The sequence below is a fragment of the Notolepis coatsorum genome, assembly GCF_963971535.1.
Source record: "Notolepis coatsorum genome assembly, chromosome: 3".
Classification (NCBI taxonomy): Eukaryota; Metazoa; Chordata; class Actinopteri; order Aulopiformes; family Paralepididae; genus Notolepis; species Notolepis coatsorum.
In genome coordinates this window covers 36693112-36714633 of record NC_140167.1, presented here as the reverse complement: position 1 = coordinate 36714633, position 21522 = coordinate 36693112, and the positions used below count along the sequence as shown (strand labels likewise).

Here is a 21522-nt window from a genome sequence, read left to right as displayed (position 1 = left end):
ACTTTCTGCGGAGGAAACACTGAATATGTTGTCTCAGAGCATGCTTCCAAGTTAATGCGAATTATGTTCAACATTTCTGCGTATAGTTTTTTTTTCTGACCAGCAATTATGTCAATGTATGTAAGTCACAACCATTTACGTCTAGATAGATTTCCTGCATGCCATTTGGAATTTGGTCAAAATCAGTTTTTCTGCTACTACTCCATTTGGTACAGAGCATCGCTGGATCAAGCTGAAAAAAAATTAAATCTTTTGTATTTTGGATATTCCATACAGTTTTGCTATAGCTGGCCCTTAACTCATTGACCGCCGGGAATTAGTCGGGCCCCGTTCTAGCACTGCCACGCTTTAAAAGATAGGAGTGCGTCACCTTATTTGTAGAGCTATAACTATATTCTATATTATAGCTATGGATACAATACTATGGCCCATTTGACATCACCTATGTATCGTTCAATATGTGAAACAGAATTAATTTCTTCATCCATACGTTCCCGTGTTATACCATGGTGAATATAAGTATGGTTATAGCGTGGTCTGGGGTAATTCCCGAAGGGCTGAGTAATAGCCTTATACGTAAATTCTACTATAAACTTTGCCGTTTCTTGCCTGTACCCACTATTATTCCCAAATAAAATCTATATCATAGGTATTATGTTTCATCATGAATGCATGAAAGGGGGGGGGGGGGGGGTCATTTCTGATTATTCGATTGCCAGTAACGGCATTCGTATTGAACACTAAAAACGCTTATCAGATCGGTATAAAAGCATTGCACGATCAAGCTAAAATTGACGTCAGATAGTCCTTACCTTCCAAAAATAATATTCCAATTGTTTGATCGCCATCTGGTACATCCGATGTCCATTTGATCCACGACATAACCCACCACAACATATGGATCGGGGATATTTGACGTGCTTCAATGCAACCGGGAGAACTGCTAGAATGGCCCGACAAAGAAAAGTGAGCCCGGTGACATTTGACCATTGCACAGGCCAAGATACAAGGTTTCAAAGGGTGCTCGATACCGGCATCTAGCTGGATGCGGCCGGTATTGCACTTTGGCGATCTCAGACTCATTCCCTATGGTAACACCAAGGTCCCTGGATGAATAATGAATACAAATATCGAGAAAAACGATCAAATAACGAGTATACTCGTTGTTGGCGTTCAAGCGTCGGCTCCCAATAACGAGTAAACTCGTTGTTGGTGGGGAATGAGTTAAAGTTTGCTCAAATGCTGTGGGCATTGCTTATATTAAAAATGTCATATATTCTGAAGGCTTTGTGCTATTGCAACCACATTTGGTGGGCATGTGTAGATATGTGGGAATGTCCATAATGAATTTGGTGCCACTCGGCCAATAGGTGGCGCTGTAGCAGCATCATAGCCATAATACTCCTGTCTGTCCTTCACATATCTTGAGAACCGTTTGTCCAAACAACTTCATACAAACTTCGGGAGCCAAGCATGGGTATGTGTTACGCACTGGCACAGGTTACGTATGGGTTACGCACGGGCATGCGCTCCAGATAGGCACGTTTTGAATGCTGGGGGCCATGCAATCATCCAGCTCCAAATGGCAACATTTTGAACAGGCACTAACTATAAAGGAAGGAATTTCCATGTGTCTGTGTGCGTGCATGTCTGTAGTTCGCATATCTCGAGAACCGTTCATCAGATCGGCTTCACGCTCATTGGGTGTATTGTTGAGAACCCAGGGAAATGCAGTTTTAAATTTGGTGACATTTGTCCAGATGGTGGCGCTATAATGTATAGTCTATCCTTTGCATATCTCGAGAACCATTCATCCAATCAACTTTACACTTGGTTGGTGTATTGCTGAGGATCCAGGGGAGGGCAGTGTCGATTCTGGTGCCATTTGGCCAGATGGTGGTGCTATAACAACAAACTTTACACATAATCTTGAGAACCGGTCATCCGTTTGACTTCACACTTTGCAGGTGTATTGCTGAGGACCCAAGGGAATGCAGTGTAGAGTGAGTCAATCGGATGAGCAGTTCTCGATAACGCAAACAGTCATACCTCAGGTCTCCACGGGATCATCCCTATGTTTCCCGGGTCTTATGTTCCCCGGGTCCTATGTTCCCCGGGTCCTATGTTCCCCGGTTGATTGATTAATTGATTGAACATTTTATTACTTTTTATTATTTTATTAATTATTAATGTCCGCCTTGTTTCGAACTGGTTAAGCTTAGGCCCTCTTTCGAAGTTGGTTAAGGTTAGAGTTTGGAATCATGGCTGGTGGTCTAAAATGTTCAATCAATCAATCAATCGGGGAACATAAGACCCGGGGAACATAGGACCCGGGGAACATAGACATGCCCGTCTCCACAACGCTGCAAGCAGCACTTCCTGGGGCCAAGCAAACGGGCCGCTCCAAACGGGCATGCATTCCAAACGGGCATGCGTTCCGATTGTCCACATGCCCCGAATGGTCATGCCTCAAAACACCCTGCAGTGCACTAGTAAGTGTTAATTATGTTGAGTTTTAATCCTGACCAGACTTGCTCCCCGATGACCATGCATTTCCCCCTGTCTAATCTAAACACAACACGCAGCTAGAGACACAGGGCTAATGAATGCACGCACTCACCTCCATGATGGCGTTGTGTTTGAAACAGTGTGTCTGCATACAAACTAGCCCAGGGACATGCGTCCATGCATAATGGAGACCTCTTTGGTGCCTAAAGCAACATTAGAGGATGGAAGGGGGAAATTGTGGCAATTAATGTCATAAGGCTCTGACTTACGCCCAGTTTGCAGGGGGAAGCTATATCAACATGTGTGCCAGTGAATAACATAGAATTAGCCAAGGTGTTGTAGTTGTAAGTGATTCCTAGGGATACCTTCCAGTGGATGAGCAACATTTCTGCACATAGGTTAAGAAGGATAAATACTATAACTGTGTATACCTACCCATCACATACAACCTGTTTTTCATTCTTGAGTTCCAAAAAAGGGAAAGAAAAATGCCTGACATTTCCCCCCTGTCACCCCTGGCAACTGCTACGAGCACACAGACACATCTCAGTTAAAGGTGAATTCCTCTGGGCACACGGCACACCGCTCTCTTCCCAGCCCAGATGCTTAGAATAGAAAATGTATCTGCTACCTCCTGCAGTAACCATATTGTCAGTCCCCTATGGCTTCCCTTTGCCTTGTTTCAACATGCAAATTCAGCTTAATCAGTTGCTGTTGTTTGCTATTTGCATAATATTGTTTCACAAAAGCAAAATTTTGTGGCACTTTTTCGTCCACCTTCAGAGCATGTTTTCCCCCCAGTCTAGAGTGACACCATGCCAGAGGCATTGAAGGCCAACCCCTTTGCAGTGTGTCTCGGTCAAAGATCTTGGGGAGGAAATTGATGTGCAATTCAGAGTGGAGCTGTGAAGGTCTTGGCAGGCGGTGTGTCACACAGGGGCCAAGCTCATTAGAGCTAAACAGCTTCAGTGTAAAATGTCATCGTCTCCATTTCCCAAGAAGAAGAACGTGTCAGGCCCACTTATCTAATGCAGGAGATTACTGGACATGTCACCATGGATGCATGCCTCCATCACTACAGTATATAACCTTTGAGCTGTTTGGGACAGCAAACCAAATGGGAGACAATCTCAGCTGGAATCCGAAAGGGATGCTCTATTTTATTGTTCCTAATGGCTCAGGTATGTTCCAACCCTTCCACAAACACGTTCCACAAATCTGACCTATGAGACCATTGCTCGCCATACAAAATGTGCATTGAACTGACTTGAACATCTAAACCTTTTCAGCTGTTGGTTGCACTGAGAAACCCAGGTCACTGTTGGTTTTTTAGCTGCTTATGTCTTGGTGATAGCTGGAGGCAGAGCTGGCAGACTTGTCTCTGCTGCCTCCAGGCTCTGAGATCCAGAGAGATAACCTGATTAGCCTCGGCCTGCCAGTCGAGCCCCCCCTCCACCCCCTCTCCTCTCCCCAGTATGATTTATCTGCTGAGAAGTGCCTTGCCTTCCTCCTTCACCAAAAACAAACAAGCGTACAACACACACCATTCTGGACCCTCCGCTTTACAGTTGCCATGACAACACCCAATCCCCCCCTTCATTCCAAAACACATTGCAGACTTTCTAAAAATAATGTGTTGTCTTTTCTCACAGACTCCTCTCCACAGGACAACCTTCAGATCCAATCCTCAAGCTTTAACAGGTTAAATACTGGAGGGGGGGGGGGGGGATCAAGGCTTGCGCCGAATTGCATCTAGTAAGATTCTAGTTATCTACCCAAACAGCACTGTATAAATACACTTGTTTGTTTCAAGTGTTCAATCCCCACCATCTTTGGATACAGCAGGGCCATAACAGTAGGCCTGTCTCTTGAGAACAGCTCTAGTCTCTCTACTCATAACCTTTACTAGTGAATCTAACCTTTCACCGCCGACCCGGGAAGATGTCAAGGTCCGAATCTTCAGAACCTCCCCGCTGACCTAACCGGTCTGGCCTGAGTATTGTTCTGTAGGCTCGAACGGGACAAAACATCATCCACACCCCCAGCGTGAATAAAGCAGGCCTCCAGTGGGACCGAGGGGGTGTGAGGGTAGCGTTGGCCGCGCAGAAAGACAGATTAAGGCCGTGTCAAGCTGCTTCTCCCACCGGCAGAGCAGACAGGGCTCGACTGGACGTGACTTTTACAATGATGTACAGTAACCAAATTGAATGTGCATAATATGTGGGAGGAAGAAGTCTGATGAATGACTTTAGAATGAGGCATTTTCTTTTTTTCAAACTTCCATTATAACTGCCTCTCCCCTCCATATCCACTTCTGTTGATCTCATTCCCCTCTCTTCACTGAGACAAACAAACACACACACACACACACACACACACACACACACTCATGCATGTATGCATGCAAACCAACACTTGTTTACAAAATTCAGTCATACGGCTGTTGGCTTTAATCATTATCTTTTGAGAGGAGAAAAAGACAAAACAAGGTCTGCACGGCAAGGAATTCAGACTGGATGTGACATTGTGCAGTTGCGTGACTAAATGGGCTGATGTGCCAAGCTCTCCGATATTAACCCTCTCACTACCACACTACAGAAGGTTAACCTTTCACTACCACACAGTGTGGTAGTGAAAGGGTTAACCTTCTGTGGTGTGGTGGTGAAAAGGTTAACCCGTTGTCGTTTGGCAGTGAAAGGGTTAACCCCCTGTAGTGTCGCAGTGAAAGGGTTAACCCTTTGGTGGTGTGGTAGTGAAGCTGAAGATGCCCTCGTCTCTGTAGCTAAGGGGAATGAGAGCAGCCAGTGCATGGCTCTTACATAAGACCAGGGAATGGATGGTTGAAGCGAGAGAAATCGGGGCATAGTATGATTGATTTCAAACACTGAACTTTGCGTTGCTACAGTACTACTAACCAACCATCAGTCTCTGAGACAAACAATTTGCGTGGGGGAGAAAAACACACTGACCTCCTTTGGTATATATCCACAGAATATCACTTTATTTACTCTCAAGTAAGCACACAACACGTTACATAAAGTCTAGAATGGGATTCCTATTCACAAAGCATCTCGGTAGAAAGAGTGCTTATTTGTGGACGGTCACATGTGTTTTTGGTTAAAGGTTATCTAGGTGAAGCAGTCATCATGTTCCAATAGCAGCTGATATGATGAGGTAGACATTGACACACCCAATATAAGCAACAGATTTGGATGTTTAAGAGTAAATGTGACCAGTCGTCCATCATGCCTGTCAAATAGACCTATTCTCAGCTAATTGACCTATCGCAAACCCTGACCCCTTTTCATGATCCTCCAATCACAACTGTCGCTTCCCTCGGACAAACGAGGGGAAGCAGCAACAGTTGTGATTGGAGGATCAAGAAAAGAGGGCAGGGTTTGAGATAGGTCCATTGAAAATAGAGACATGAAGCACAACAATCTGTGGAGGGCCATGTACCTACTGATGCTAAGAAAAGAACCACTATAAATACACCACCTACACGGTCGGCTAACAAACACTTGTGGGTTGGGAAGTACAGCTTGAACAGAGCTTGCAGAGATGGTTTGATAAGAGTATCTTTTTATAGAAATGGTATTTATTTAGAAGTTGATTATATAGCCATTATTCTGATTAACATGTTCTTTCTAATTCTGCTAATTTGCTGCTTTGAAGGCAGCAGTTGATTGGGTGGTAACCCATCTTTACAGCCCACACCATGTGGTTGTCCCGTATTGAGTCATAATTAATTTAGCAGAAAGACACTTAAAGCAAAACATTTTGAGGGTATCATATATATATATCACAAATCTGTGCTTCTACCACAAAAAGAAAAAGAAAAAAGAAAACACTTCAAAATACAAAAATAAACGTTATAAATGTAAACTCAGACTAAAGCGATAATAACCACATATCAGCAGCTCGGATATACAATTGTGTGGTATTATTATCAAATACTTGACATATAGTTGCTAAATTACTTGGCACTGTGACACAGAATAAAAAAATTAAATAATAATAATAAAATGAAGGAAGAAACATACATTATTATAGCAGCAATAATGATAAACACATACTATCTCAGCAGACAGTATCTATGTGTAGTGTGTTGTCATTTATCAATAAACCAAAAGGGTCTAATCAGCATTAGAGCTGTCTTTGTGGCAATAGTGCAACACAAAAATACACACAATACCTGCTCCAATAACCATGTAGTAACACGGTGTTGGGAAAATACAGGCTATTATGACCATAATCCTCTCACAGGTCTACTAAAGCCAAGGTAAAAACAGTGTTTAGCCACATTAACAAATTAATACCAACACACAATTATTGAGATAAGATACTATAGTACAACAAAACCACTTATGGTGAAAAAAGTAATGGGGGGAGGTTGACCTTCAAAGTCCTTCAAGATAAGATATCCTTCAACCTCCAAACTCCAAAGGTTAACAATAACAGTCTATCGACGGTATAGTTTATTTAACAGTCAGTTCGAGCCTATTGAAATGTGAGAATAAGGATTTTTAAATCTTTACAAACTCCACTGAGGAGGGCGAGACCGTGTCATGTGTAAAGTGCACACGGACGCCTTAACAGTCACTGAGATGGCAACAGAAGGCCATCAGAGAGAATAACAGTTCTTGTCAGTATCTAGTGAATATGGTTTTAAAAAATAAAGTGTTTAGTGTTATCAGTGTGGTTACAAATTACTATCACCTTAGAAAACAGATTTGCACGCAAAACAAAGAGGTATGGAGTTCGATTCTAGAGCAAAACAGTCGTTAAAAACAGTGTGGTGTGATAGTATTTTTGTTCAGTGAAAACACGTCGTCTTTTTATCTCAGAATTTCGAATGCACTCAGCATCGCTGTGTCCGAGTGTGGAGGAGAGCTGCCGGCGCAGGTCACAGTAACCGTCACAGTTAGCGTGTGCTGTCTAAACGTAATAACTAGGGATGCTCGATATTGGCTTTTTTACCGATACCGATATACCGATATTGTCCAACTCTTAATTTCCGATACCGATATCAACTGATATCACATTTTAATGTCGATATCGGCCGATAATATCGGTAGGCCGATAATATCGGACATAATTTCTATAGAAATGTAAAAAAAAAAAAAAAAAATAAAAAGATTGAAAACCGATACCGATATTTTCCGATATCACATTTTAATGCCGATATCGGCCGATAATATCGGACATCCCTAGTAATAACCAGTGTTTGACAACTGTGCAACTTTTTAAAAAGATACATCACAAAGACCGCCACAAAGTCATCGTTATCGTTTGACTAGATATATCGAAGCCGTTATGTACAAAGTGATTTCAACCGAGACAGTTAACCTCCTATACTTCCTCTAATGGGAGGACCTCAGATGGCAGAGTGAACAGCAGTCCAAAGAGGACGTCCCCCGCAGCATCATAGCAGCAGTGCCTGGTAGCTACAACATCCACAGCAAAGAAAGTAAACTCTGTGAACATCAGTTGACCCAACTATCATTGAGATTACACCTTACATTCGCAACACTATGTGACCCTACAGGCAGAGGAAATGTACAGCAGCCAAAGCCTCCCTTGCCGCGAGTTACACAACCTTATTCCAAGTGATTCGACAGCGACCGCTCCGCAGATCCCGCTTGAATGTCTTCAGTCGACCTTGTGCTCGCCGTTCTTCGCCCAGCCGCGGCTCATGGCCGCCACCACGATGCCGTACATGTTGAGCCAGGCTTGGCGCAGGGAGGCTGTGTAGGCCTGGCCAAGACCGCTCTGCAGCATGTAGAGGAGGGACTCACCCACCACCTGAAGCAGTCCAAGACACACAAGAAAACAAATGCACGCGGAGCCAGACAGAAGCACACATGGTCCCAGACACACACACACACACAGATTATATCATCGCTTAGTCGTGATACATTTATTTATTTATTTTGCCTTTTGGAAGCAACAGTTTGTTTTAAACAGTACTTTTTCACAGGGTGTCTTACAGCAAACGACTGGGTATGAACTCCCACTGCCTGGTGCTTCCTCCCCAGGTTCAGTAGGAAGTCCTCCAGAGAGTGAAGGTCGTCAAGGTGACTGACTGCTGCATCGATCACCAGCATAACCTGGGAACACACACACACACACACACACACACACACACACACACACACACACACACACACACACACACAGCCGCACATGGGCAACACACACAAGTTGAAGAGGCGAATATTGCTTTAGATTTTGAATCCTCTGTATACTTTTAGCGGTGGTTGTCGTGAACTGAGCTCACCTTGGTGACATGTTCCAGGAACTCCGGGCTGGACAGGCAGTCTTGTGTGGAGTCACCGCAGTTTGTCTTGTAGTGGAAGAGGCTGAGGAGCGTGGGGTCCATCTCAAACAGTCTACCACAGACACAGATCACACTATTCTATAGGTGTATACAGATTATATGGGTTGCCAAACATCCACAATTTATATCTATGAATACTAAATCAACACATCTCTTCTTCTCACGTCTGTTTTAGCAGGCAGCTGTCTCAAAGTAAATTGTAGACTATTGCGATCTGTCGCCAAGCAACAAGTCAAGCCTCCGGTCCCTGCATGGTGGGGAGCTGGCTCCATTCTCTCTCTCTCTCTCTCTCTCTCTCTGTTTCTCTACACCTGCACTAATGGCTATAATGCACAGTCAAACATCGCAGCTGTTAAAAACAAAACACAACTATCCACTACTCCAGTCTAGCATTGGCATTCAAAGAACTGCAGGTGAATGGCGGATGCACATAATAATAATAATAATAATAATAATAATAATAATAATAATAATAATAATAATAATAATAATAATAATAATAATAATATAATAATAATAATAATAATAATAATAATAATAATAATAATAATAATAATAATAATAATAATAATAATAAATAATAATAAGGGGAGATATTTGAGCTCTGTTTGACTTTACTATCACATTCCCACCGACTCATGCTGAGCGTAAGAGGCAGTGTTACCTGGAGAACATGATCATGCCGTGTGGAACTTTGTTCTTGCCCAGGCTCTCCCAGCTGCCTCGGATCAGCTCCTTGTCTTTCCCGGTCAGTTCCTCCATGCTCTCAGAGTTGACGTGCAACACACAAGTTCTTCAGGCAAGTAAACAACAACAGTCACTTCTACTGGATCAAAGATTGGCTCAGAGCGTGGAAAGCCATGATGATAATCTGGTGAGCTCACGGGGAGAAACTTCTTCCAACCCACCTGGAAGACAACGCAGAGAGCAATTAATTGAGTTTAAGACAACTGATTTACTAACAGCTGTAAGACTAAGAGGGGCATGACGGCATAGGACCTGATCCCAGGTAAGATATGTACAAGGCGTGATACTGTACCTTAGTTAGGGCACTCTTCTCTTTTAACTTCCTCTGGTACAGCCAGGATGTGGGGTTGTCTTGATTGTGTGTTCCTGTGGGCAAGGAGCAGCCTTGCCTGACACCTCTGGTGCACTTGCTCTCTCTCTCACGCTCACGATGCATTCAGAGAGAGAGATAAGTCTTATCTGTCACACTGACTGCTATCTCTCTCCCCCCTCCCGCGTCTCTCCTGATACGCAGCCTCTACGGCTCTGTGGATATTATTCATGCCACTGAAGGAGAAAAGCGAGGGATGTCTGTCTTTCGCTCCACTGAGGCTGCAACGAGCCACAGCTCCTCCTGCAGGTGAACCGCGGGCGACCACGCCATAAGGCATAGCACACACGTGCACGCCCGCACACACACACACACACACACACACACACACAATGACACTGTACAAACATTTGCCCTTGCACTCATGGTAGAGACTACCAAGTAGTCAAGTGGTGTACTGCTGTACATGTAGACAGGGTGATTTCATTGCAGTATGAAGTGATGCCGACCAATATTGAGGCTTACAGTTTACAGAATAATCTCTTCTAGGGTGCGTCTCTTAAAACCTCTCTGCCATCTAGTTTTTATACAGGATCATCTTACGATACTTGAAAGTTCAAATGAATGAAATGGATGCGCTTCAGCTGCCAAAATGCAAAGATGTGCAACATTTGCCCTTTCAGAATTAAATGTGTGTGGGAATGTAATATTGTACAGTGGCTAAAAGGAGAAGAGACCCGGGCAGACTAGCTTGGTGAAATGATAATTGTTTGCTGGGAGAGGCCACTCCGCAGACACCCTGATAATAATATTTGGTGGCCAACCGTGCAGCATGTTGTTAATCTAAATGAGATGTTCCCACTCTCAGCCCCCATTACAGCAAGACAGCTCATTTAAATAGACTGCAATGTAGTGTTTGCTCACATATGTCATTACTGGAGGCCCTTACTTTGACACTTAGTGCAGGCAGCTAGTTTGACAGTGATTCAGTGAGATTGGTTTTGGTTTCTTTCAGCCATATAGTCAAGTTAGACCGCGCTCTCAAATTCTGACACTGGGTGCTGTAGTCCCATAAAGTTGAGTATATCAAAAAGCAGGGTAGCCGGACCAGCACTCTCAGGTTCAATGTTTTTAATGGCAGCCTGAATAGGAAACAGACATGTTTCGGACTATGTCCTTCTTCAGTGATATGGCTTTCAGCCATGCAATGGGGAGTGAAGGACTCGCTGCACAGCATTCTCTTCAGGGACCACTAGGCGGCAATGGGGGGTAGAGGGGGGGGGGATACACGGTTCCTATGACAACGTTATTGGAGCCCTTGAACCTTTTATCATGTGATGTTTGAGATCTCACGGAAGGGTCTCTGTGACTATATATCAGTGTCTATGTTGGCTTTTCCACACCTCATCCACATCATGAACCCTCAAACTAGTGATAAAGACGTTGGCCTTTGTTAGACGCAGTAGAGCAGACTTATACAATGACTTAATCTCACACACATCCACACAAAGAAAAAAACGGTTTTGCACACATTAATTTGGTTTGACAGTTATTGAGAGTAAATTAGTTTGAAGGCCATCAGTGATGTTATCAAGGACATTGCATCCATGTGTTGTGTTAATTACAGCTCCATCAAATGATGTAGATGAAAAAATAGCAATACATTGTCTTATAGGGACTGCTACCTTATCATTTCATTGAGCTGTAATTAACACAACACTAGGATTCACTGTCTCAGGTAACATCACTGGTGGCAATATAAACAAATGTACTCTCAATAACTGTCAAACTAAATGAATGTGTGCAAAATGATTTAGAGTCTTTGGATGTGTGAGAGATGATGTGCAAAATAAATCAGTATTGTTTTTGGTGAAGTGCCCCTTTAAGGGATCCCTTATTGATTTTAAATACATCCTGCATCCACTGATATGGGTTGTGTTTACCATGTCAGTTTGTGTCCCTTCACCATTATATATTTCCAACTGTTTAGCCCAGTTGACCTGAGGTGATACAACAAGGCTGTGGCCTGTCACACCATTGGCCATAACTCTCCAACAGTTTACTCAATCATCGTTAAGAAGTTGGCATGTGTTGTTTTCATGAAATTTGGCACACATGATCTAGGGCCAAATATTAGTAAAAAATCTAAAGTTTGCTTTTGATTGGTGAGTGTGGGCACAGCCACTCACCCAATGGCATATAACTCAAAGGTGGGTTTGAAATAGCAATAAACTTAGTGTACAGATCAGAATTTGTAAACACGTGTATACAACATTTCAGGCAGGAGTTTCAAGGTGTTCCCGTGCATGTGGGATGCTGCAGTCAACGAGAATTACCTTGTTGACATTTTGATCTGACCACATGCAAACACTGACTTCAAGTTACGGCTCCATGGTCTACAACAAATAACTACATAGCATGCTCTGGTCTCCATGGTGACAGCAAGGTAGGCTACAGTATTTATGGCTGTGGAATTATGGTCAACCTGCTACTACCAAACATGGACATCTGCTATATAACTGCCAGCATTCGGGCAGCTCAGTCAGCTCAGTACGATTCATTATACATATTCACATTTCCATTTGGTTAGTAAGTGGAAAGAAGAAATCCCACGAATTCTTGGCAGTTAGCTGCTTCAGCACAAGTTCATAGTGGAACCCAGTGTAAAAGTTCATTTGATGTGGCAGTATGGGCTTGGACTGGAGCACTGTAGTGGTCTTTGTGATGGCAGTTTGACAGCAAGGGCTATTTATTTAAGTGGTAGTGTGGCTCTAGAAATAGCTGGGAACTTTAACCAAAGCATTTGAGAAATGTCCATTTCCGATCTTTCCTGTCCTTAGGGGACCTGTCCGTCCATTCACAAATATTGCGTGATTACTCAAACAGAACCAACATAAATACGGTTGACCGGTTGTGACAGTTTTACGGTAATACCCCGACATGAATCACTGCTATATGATTACCATCATATTTATATGTCCCATCAGAAACGTCTTGATTTAGAATCAGTAAAATATAAACATTACTCACACAGTGATATTTTGTTTTTGAACTGTTTTGCTCGTAACCAAGTGTTCTCTGTCTTCTATATTGCAACGCTCCTAATCCCAAAAATTATTTTAATAAAACACAAACTACTTTTTTGATTTTCTGTTTTAATGAGGTGGAAATAATATTCAAGCCAAATATCCCAATCTTTGAAACTCCCAGACATAATCCCCTGCCATTGTAAAACTAAAAGAAAAACGCATAAAAATGTATAAACATATGCAGTTCTATAAAGTTTTCTTAATTTTGTTGTACTTGTTCAGCCTACAGTAGAATCGTTTGTGACTTTATGGAACAGGCGTTCTTCCCGCATTTTGGCGATTCATCCCGTGGCCGGCCGCACATCTTAAAACTGTTGAATGCTTTGTGAAGATAGTTACCTTTGACGTGAATTATTTCTGCACACAGTTCTGTTGTCTGGCAGAGGCCACAAGAAGCTGCATGCCGCCTTGTTCCTTTTTGATCATGACGTTTTTTTACCGTTTGGACTTCACGCTCATTTCTTCTTTGTCTACAATCTTCTCCTCGTCGTCTACGTTTTCTTCCCTAAATCAAACATGTTGGGTTAGAAAAGGCCCATATTGTAATTACATCAAAGTTGAACTTGGCTGCAGGTTTTCTGTCGTCTCTTCAACAAAGACTCTAGGGGTTTAGCCTCACACAGCATTATTCAGTCATAGTCAGACATTCACAGATACAGTGCAATTACATATTTGATGTGGAATAATTTGACCAGATTATCCAACAATAATACAACAGAGTCTTTGATTAAGGATAGAGTTTACTGACAGAATGACATGTTACAACATGGAATGACCTAGGTTACAGCAATGGGCCCCAGACTTGATCTCTGTAGAATGGCAAGCTAACCAAGTATTTATAGAGTAGATAAAACTAAGTGGTACCTTGGCGTACAGACTATGAGTTATAGATATGATATGCAGACTATGAGAAGGCGACGTGGATGTAAGTGCATGTATGTGTATGTATGTGTATGTGTGTGTGTGTGTGTGTGTGTGTGAGAGAGAGAGAGAAAGAGAGAGAGAGAGGGGGGGATAGAGAGGGAGAGAGTGTGTCTATGTGTGTGGATATGGTTGTGTGTGTGTGTGTGTGTGTGTGTGTGTGTGTGTGTGTGTGTGTGTGTGTGTGTGTGGACCATGTGAAAGCTATGGGGGTGTGAGTGTGTGTGTGTGTGATAGAAAAAGAGACAGAGAGAGGGGGTATACAGTAAGTGAAAGATATGTGTCGTGTGTGTGTCGTTTGTGTGTGTGTGTGTGTGTGTGTGTGTGTGTGTGTGTGTGTGTGTGTGGAAATGGTAACGATGAGGTACTCAAAAAACTGAGCACCCTCCAACCTAAAAAGGCCACTGGCCATGACAACATCCCCTCCAAATTCCTCAGAGACTCAGCAGCCGCCATCACCCCAGTCATCACACACATAATAAACCTCTCCATAAAACAGGGACATGTCCCCAAGGACTTCGAAATTGCGAGGGTGACCCCTCTGCACAAAAAGGGCAGCAAATTAGACCCAGGCAACTACCGCCCTGTTTCTATTCTCACCTCCATCTTGAAAGTCATGGAAAAAATTGTCTACGAACAGGTCGAAAAGTAGCGGAAAAAAATCTAATCTACGAATTCCAATCTGGCTTCAGAACATCCCACTCCACTGACACATGCCTTCTCTATTTGAACGACCACATCAAACAAGAGGTGGACGCGGGCAAATACTGCGGCATGGTCATGCTGGACCTACAAAAGGCCTTTGACACTGTCAATCACTCCATTCTGATTGACAAGCTAAAAGCAATCGGTTTTGATAGTCTATCAGTGAGCTGGATGCAATCCTACCTTGAGGGGAGGGAACAGATGGTGGAGGTAAACGGTACCCTACCCCCCCCCCCCCCCCCCCCCTCCTATTTTATGCAAATGACATGTCGTCAGCTTGTGACTGCAGCTTGTTCCTGTTTGCGGACGACTCAGCCCTGCTGGTCTCTGACAAGAACAAGTTACAGGTTGAAAAAACCCTCAGCTCGGAACTAGGCAGAATCTGCATATGGCTCGCTGATGACAAACTATCATTACACATGGGCAAAACAAAGTCCATTCTCTTCGGTTCAAATAACAAACTCAGCAAGACCGACGGCTTCTCAGTTACAGTGGGTGACAATATTGTCACAAGGAAAGATGAAATTACCTACCTGGGTTCCATCCTAGAGGCTAATCTCTCCTGTGACAAAATGGCATCCAATGTAATAAAAAAAGTCAACCAACGAACTCGATTCTTGTACCGGATCTCCTCTCTGGTAAACAAGAATACCCTGAAGACTCTGGCAGGAGCACTCATTCAAGGGTACTACAACTATGCTTGCACCTCATGGTACCAAAGCACCTCAAAGGCGCTAAAAACAAAATTACAAACATCTCAAAACAAACTGGTCAGACTACTGCTTGACCTTACTCCTAGAACCCACCTCACCCCTGCCCACTTTGACAACCTAGGATGGTTTAGAGTATACGACAGAGTACAGCAATTTGCAATGGGCCTGGTCTACAAAATACACTACACGACCAAGGTACCCATGTACATGTCAAAATACTTCCCAAAGGTCAGTGAATACCACGATCACAACACCAGAGGGAGCTCCACAAATCATGTTAAACCCAGATTCGGCTCAAACAAGGGACTAAACACGTTTTGCAATTATGCCACATCAATGTGGAACGCCCTACCTAAAGCTGTAAAGGAATGTGAATCACTACCCACCTTCAAAACCACTCTCAAAGAACACCTACGGGAGACTGCAATTAGAAACTGGCCCCTGTAAATGTCCTAACCCAACCCCCTCCAATGTACAGTCATTTACCTAGTATGGTTGTCACTTGTCAATATTCCAATGTACAGTTATGCCTGTTTGTACAGTGTTTCCCCCCCACCCCCAACCCCCTCTAATGTACAGTAAATTACCTAGTATGGTTGTCAATATTCCAATGTACAGTCTTGCTTGTACAGTTGTACAGTGTTTCCCCCCCCAACCCCTCCTACCCAACCCCACCCAACCTCCTCCAATGTACAGTTTTGACGTCAAATGTATATACTCCCTTTTCTGGACTCTTTTTGTATCACAAACAGTACTGTATTTGCAAATCTGGTATGTCATAAATGTATAGATGTAGCAGTACTGTCTATCTGTATGTCATGTATGTCGTATATGTCCTGATGAATTGAAAATGGGGGACCCTGATGTAAACAAGACGAAAGTATTTCTCTGGTCTGCATCCCCTTAACAATTGTGTGTATTGAGCTGTACTGTATTGTACCCATTCTGCAATCTGTTAATAAAGTTTTCAATCAATCAGCTTGAAACTCTGGCACTCGACAGATCAGCCTGGCAAGTCACTTGTGCCACTGCAGTTTCCCAAATACACCAAACGAACCAAGACCGAAGATCTGAGAGGCGCACGCAACGACACCAGCGGGCGGCTGGCATCCCCCAGGTATCTGGCTTCCCTTGCGCCATCTGTGGACGGGTGTGCGGCTCAAGGATCGGACTCAACGCCCACGAGAAGTGGCACCAGCGGCAGCCCACCCCCCCTCTCCCCATCCCTGGAGCAAGCGTCATCATCGAACACGATGGACAGCTAAGAGTGTGTGTGTGTGTGTGTGTGTGTGTGTGTGCATGTGTGATAGAAAGAAACAGAGAGAGGGGGTAGATAATGAGTGAAGGCTGTGTGTGTGTGTGTGCGTGTGTGTGTGTGATAGAAAGAGACAGAGGGAGGGGAGAGAGGGATGAGTGAAGGCTGTGTCATGTGTGTGTACATTAGAGAGAGAGAGAGAGAGAGAGAGAGAGAGAGAGAGAGAGAGAGAGAGAGAGAGAGGAGTGAGAGAGAGAGGGGGTAAAGAGAGAGAGAGAGAAAGAGAAAAATAGATGTGTGTTAGTAAAAAAAAAAAAACACAAGTGACCTTAAAACTGGATACCTGCTTTGCATGGCATCTTCAGTACTGAGGTCATCAGGATCTTCATCACTGTGAGATCTGGAGGTTACAGGAGTCACTTCATCTCCTTCTCCATTTGCTTCAACAAAGTGTTCATTCAAGCCAGCTTCCCTCAGCTTGTTTCTATACGTCTGCTCTGCGTGAGCCTTGGCGTTTCTCTGGAAATAAGTCACAGTCGTGTATAATTAGTACAGAGGAACACGTTTCAAAACATCACATACTGTTTTTAAAAGAGATCGCTGTATCATTTCCTGTACCTGCTTCACCTGCTCAAACAGATAGGGCCGTACAGTGACTCTTGCCTTCATGTTGTGCAGATCTCTCCTGTACTCCTCCGTCCGCTGTCGGTCCGCCTCCCTGCATGTCGGAAGGAAAGATTGTAGATTATTAGGCTTCTGCGGCACAAGTGCACAACGGTGTGGTTTCATGTTGTTGTTGTTGTTGTTGTTGTTCTCAGTCCTCACCGATGCTGCTTTAGTTTCTCATGGTACACCTCTTTCAGGCTGCTGTGTGGGTCCATGACCTTGGCACGGATGGCGACTGTCTTCCTCATGGCCTGAGACCTCGTTTGGTGCCTCCTCATCCACTCTGCACTCTCTTTCTCTTTGCTGTCCATCAACTCCATTGACTTTCTGTTGAAAATAAAAAATAATTTTAAGACTTCATAAATTCTTTTTTTTTTAAATGGTCTTAATTGGACAAATGTGTTTTTAGACAATTTAAGTCGGTTTTAATTGTTTATCCCTGAAAGATTATGCACACTTATCAGGAATCATACAAAATATACCCAGACATTGCCCAGTCAAAGCAATTTGACAAATGTGTCAATAAAACAGAGTTGAGGAAATCCTTCCACATTACCTGATGGCTATGCAGCGCTTTCTTGCAGCGTCAGTGATGTATGTGGGTAGTGTGTCTGTTGACAGCGACGTTAAGCCTCCAAATGAATTACTGCGCTTTAAACGGTTGCTTACTGTTGGTTCCTATGAAAGAGAAAAAGTGTTTTGTTTTCTTGGGGTTTTCTTAAGCAGTTTCTGAAAGTCAATGTTTATAGTTAGCCGGAACTAATGCAAGACCAAAATTGGGCATGACGGAAACATTTGAGTAAACTGAACTAAAAATAGAAACTAAAGTTTGTTTGTGTGTGTGTATGTTTTTTGCTTCCTGTAATAATGTCTACTGCTGCATTTTATATTAATGATATTGTTTCTTCTTTGTATGGATGTCATGCCCATTTGTATGCTGATGAGATGACACAATTGTGTACTGTATTGCTGACTCTGTACAGTTGGCCATTGAGAAATTGCAACTTTCCTTTTATGCTCTAGTCTACAGGATGCCCTTGCTAGTCTTAAATTGGTTCTTAATGCTAGTAAGACAACGTTTATGTTGTTTTCAAGAGCCAGAAATATTAACTTTGATGATGTGCGGATATCTACTGTCAGTGGCTCTTGTATAGAGAGAGTCACTGAGTATAAATATTTTGGCCTGTGGCTTGATGAGAAATTTACATTTAAGTTCCATGTGGACAATCTTGCCTCTAAACTGCGACAGAAAATTGGTTTCCTGTACAGAAACAGATCCAATTTTCCTCTATTTAGTAGAAGAAAGAATAGTTGAATCAGTGGCTGGGTGGCGTAGCGGAGATTGCGCTCGTCACCAATGCAAGAGACTCCGGTCTCGAATCCCGGTGTCAGCATTGCCTGCGGCTTGGACCAGTCGTCATACTATCTCAATTGACAGAGGTAGCGGTGGAAGTCGATGGGTGGGGATTGGACGTTGTGGACAGCGACTCCTACAGGTCGGTTGGGTGACGCCTGCACAGCAGAGACAGGAAGTATCGGGGGTAGCGTGAGCCTCACACGCGTTACTCCTCGCCACTGAGAGTCTGCGCTGTCTGGTGAAAAGATGCGACAGGCTGCCTTGTGTACCGGAGGGGACACGTGATGCAAGGCTTCTATCCTCACTACAGCCGACCAGTGGGAGGCATAGTCTAGCAACGTTCAAGACAGGGGAGGGGAGAATTGGCTATACGAAATTGGGATGGGAGAAAAATAGAAAAATAAGGAGAAAAAGTGGATTAAAAAAAAATAATAGTTGAATCAGTCTTATCAGTTTTGGATTATGGTGATGTAATTTATAGGCATGCTGCGGCATCAACTCTTAAACCTCTGGATTTTGCATATCACTCAGCTCTTAGGTTTATTACTGGTGACAGATATGATACTCACCATTGTGTCCTGTATGATAGGGTGGGTTGGCCTTCTCTTACAGAAAGGCGCAACAAACACTGGTATTTATTTATTTTTAAAGCCCTTATTGGTAAACAACCTGTTTATATCTCTTCACTGTTAGATTGGAATATTGGAACCTATTCAACTCGATCGAATGACTGGATGGTTCTTAGGGTCCCTCAAGTTTGTTCTGATCTAGGGAAGTCAGCTTTTTCCTTTGATGCCTCTAACTCATGGAATGTCCTTCAACTCGCTCTGAAATTGGAGGTTCTCCCTTCCCTTGGTATGTTTAAACGTATGATTTCAGACCATTGTGTAACTGTTTTAATTATTTAAAATGTTTTTAATTTTTACTCTGGTGTTTAATTTTCTGTGAATATTGCTTGTATTATGTACTGTTTACATTTTGTACAATCGTGATTTCTGTAAATGAGGGACACCTCAGTTAAGCTTAGGATTTTAAATAAAGGTTGAAATGAAATTTCGTTTTTTTAACACTGGATATGTGAAATACCTATGGTAATCCTGACACATTACCTGTGAGTTCTCAGGACTCATCCTACTCCTCCTTGCAGGGAGAGTTGATGTCCGCAGGTGGAATGGCTGACACTTTGTCACATCCTTAACCTCTGCCCTTCGCAGAGCCTCGGCCTGGAAGGCCTTGTGCAGCCTGCTGAAATCAGGGACCTGAGGGTTGATCTTGGGCTGAAAGGTTGGCTTCTCATCCAGGAAAGCTAGCATCTCCTTCTTGGTACGCTGCACACAGCTAGGTCCGAGGCTGCTAGCGTGAGTGGGATTTTCAATGGGGGCTGAGGAGTTCCTCAAGGTCTCCTGTGCCCTTGTCTGAATGCGGACCTTTCTGCGAAGCTCCTCCTCTGCGAAGAACATTCAGATGGGATAAGTCGCGTGGGTGTTCATTTATAGTGCAGAGTGAGTATGGGTTGTATCATTGCATTTGATAAGGCATGGCATCTGTTGACATGAACACAGCAGACCCTAAGGTAATTTTTTTTGTCTGTCAATTCATCTTTCATATAACTATTTTTTTTTAAGGTTTCCCACATTAACCATTTCACTACCAAACTACAAATGGTTAACCCTTTCACTACCATACTACCAACGGTTAACCCTTCCACTACCACACTACAGAAGGTTAACCCTTTCACTACCACACTACATAATGTCAACCTTTTCACTACCACACTACAGTGTAGTAGTTCACTACTAACCTTCTGTAGTGTGGTAGTGGAAGGGTTAACAATATTAACATATTATCCTAATGCTAGATACTCCACATAGCAGCATCTTCCAACAAATGAAACACAATCAAAGCTCAGCTCATGACTCACCTAGCAAATGTTCAGAGACCGCAGGGTCCCTGACTTGTTTGGGAACGGGTTTCCGAACAACAGCAGCCTTGGTCTTTTCAGTCAGCGCCGCTTGGCTTAACTGTTCCACTAGTTTATCTTTCTTCCCCTCCTCCCTCTCCAGGAAACTGAAGGGCTTCTGCGAGGACAGAAGGAAGTTCCTCCTCTGCTCGTGGCCCAGCTTCCTCTCCTCCTCCCTCGTCTCCATCATCCGGTGGAAGAGGGGCAGAGCCACGTGGCCGGGGACGGGGACAGCGCGGAACTTCTTCTGACACTCTGACTCTTCTTCTTTGCTTAGATGGACAGGTTGTGCGTTTGTTAGTGCTCGCTGTTGTGACTCCTGGGAGGTCCTGAGAGAAGGACGGGAGATAGCCGTAGAAGACACCCAGGCTGGAGATGACTGTCTGACCTGCTGTGAAGTCCCCTCGTTTGAAGTTAGAGCTGGTGTAGAGCTAGATCTCCTCAGACCCACATATCTATAAAACAGTTTTGAATTGATTATATTGAACATAATGACAATAATAAATGAATATGAACATCATAAAATACACAATCATGACGGTAAAGTATCGGCATGGACCTGTTCTGCTGGTTGAAAAAGACCTCCTGTTTTCTTTCAGTACTGGACTCTCTGTCCATGTCTGTTGAGAGGAGGGAGCTCTGATGGATCCTTTTATCCAGATCCTCTCTCTGTCTCCTCTCTGTCTCCTGCAGCAGTTGCCTGTGGGCCTCTTTCAGGGCCTGGAGTCGCTGCTGGAGTTGTTGCTCTGATCTCAGACCATCCTCCAGAAAGGACATGTTTCTCTGCTCTTGCATATTACATTCGCAGACAAGCCCTGGACCACTGAACGATAGAAGATTAACCCTACACCTAAAGAAAATATACCATTATATTAATTTCAAGAAACGTTATACTAAAATGTGAGTTCATACAGGCATGCAAATAAACATAAACAATAACTTATCTCATAT

The 21522-nt window shown here is 43.4% G+C and overlaps 2 protein-coding genes across 2 annotated transcripts; both read right to left on the bottom strand.

The window, feature by feature from the left end:
• Positions 1-8160: 8160 nt before the first annotated feature.
• ngb (neuroglobin) lies at positions 8161-9610 on the bottom strand (the record flags this gene model as incomplete). The annotated part of the gene is made up of 4 exons (XM_084310080.1): positions 8161-8313; positions 8499-8618; positions 8789-8900; positions 9513-9610. The coding sequence occupies 4 exons, from the start codon at positions 9608-9610 to the stop codon at positions 8161-8163; spliced, it is 483 nt and encodes a 160-aa protein (XP_084166206.1).
• A 118-nt stretch (positions 9611-9728) lies between these two features.
• Positions 9729-21366, bottom strand: fam161b (FAM161 centrosomal protein B; the record flags this gene model as incomplete). The annotated part of the gene is made up of 9 exons (XM_084311169.1): positions 9729-9756; positions 13434-13499; positions 16932-17107; positions 17207-17306; positions 17414-17581; positions 17811-17932; positions 19721-20058; positions 20533-21026; positions 21131-21366. 9 exons carry the CDS (start codon positions 21364-21366, stop codon positions 9729-9731), a joined length of 1728 nt encoding a protein of 575 aa, XP_084167295.1.
• Positions 21367-21522: the final 156 nt, after the last annotated feature.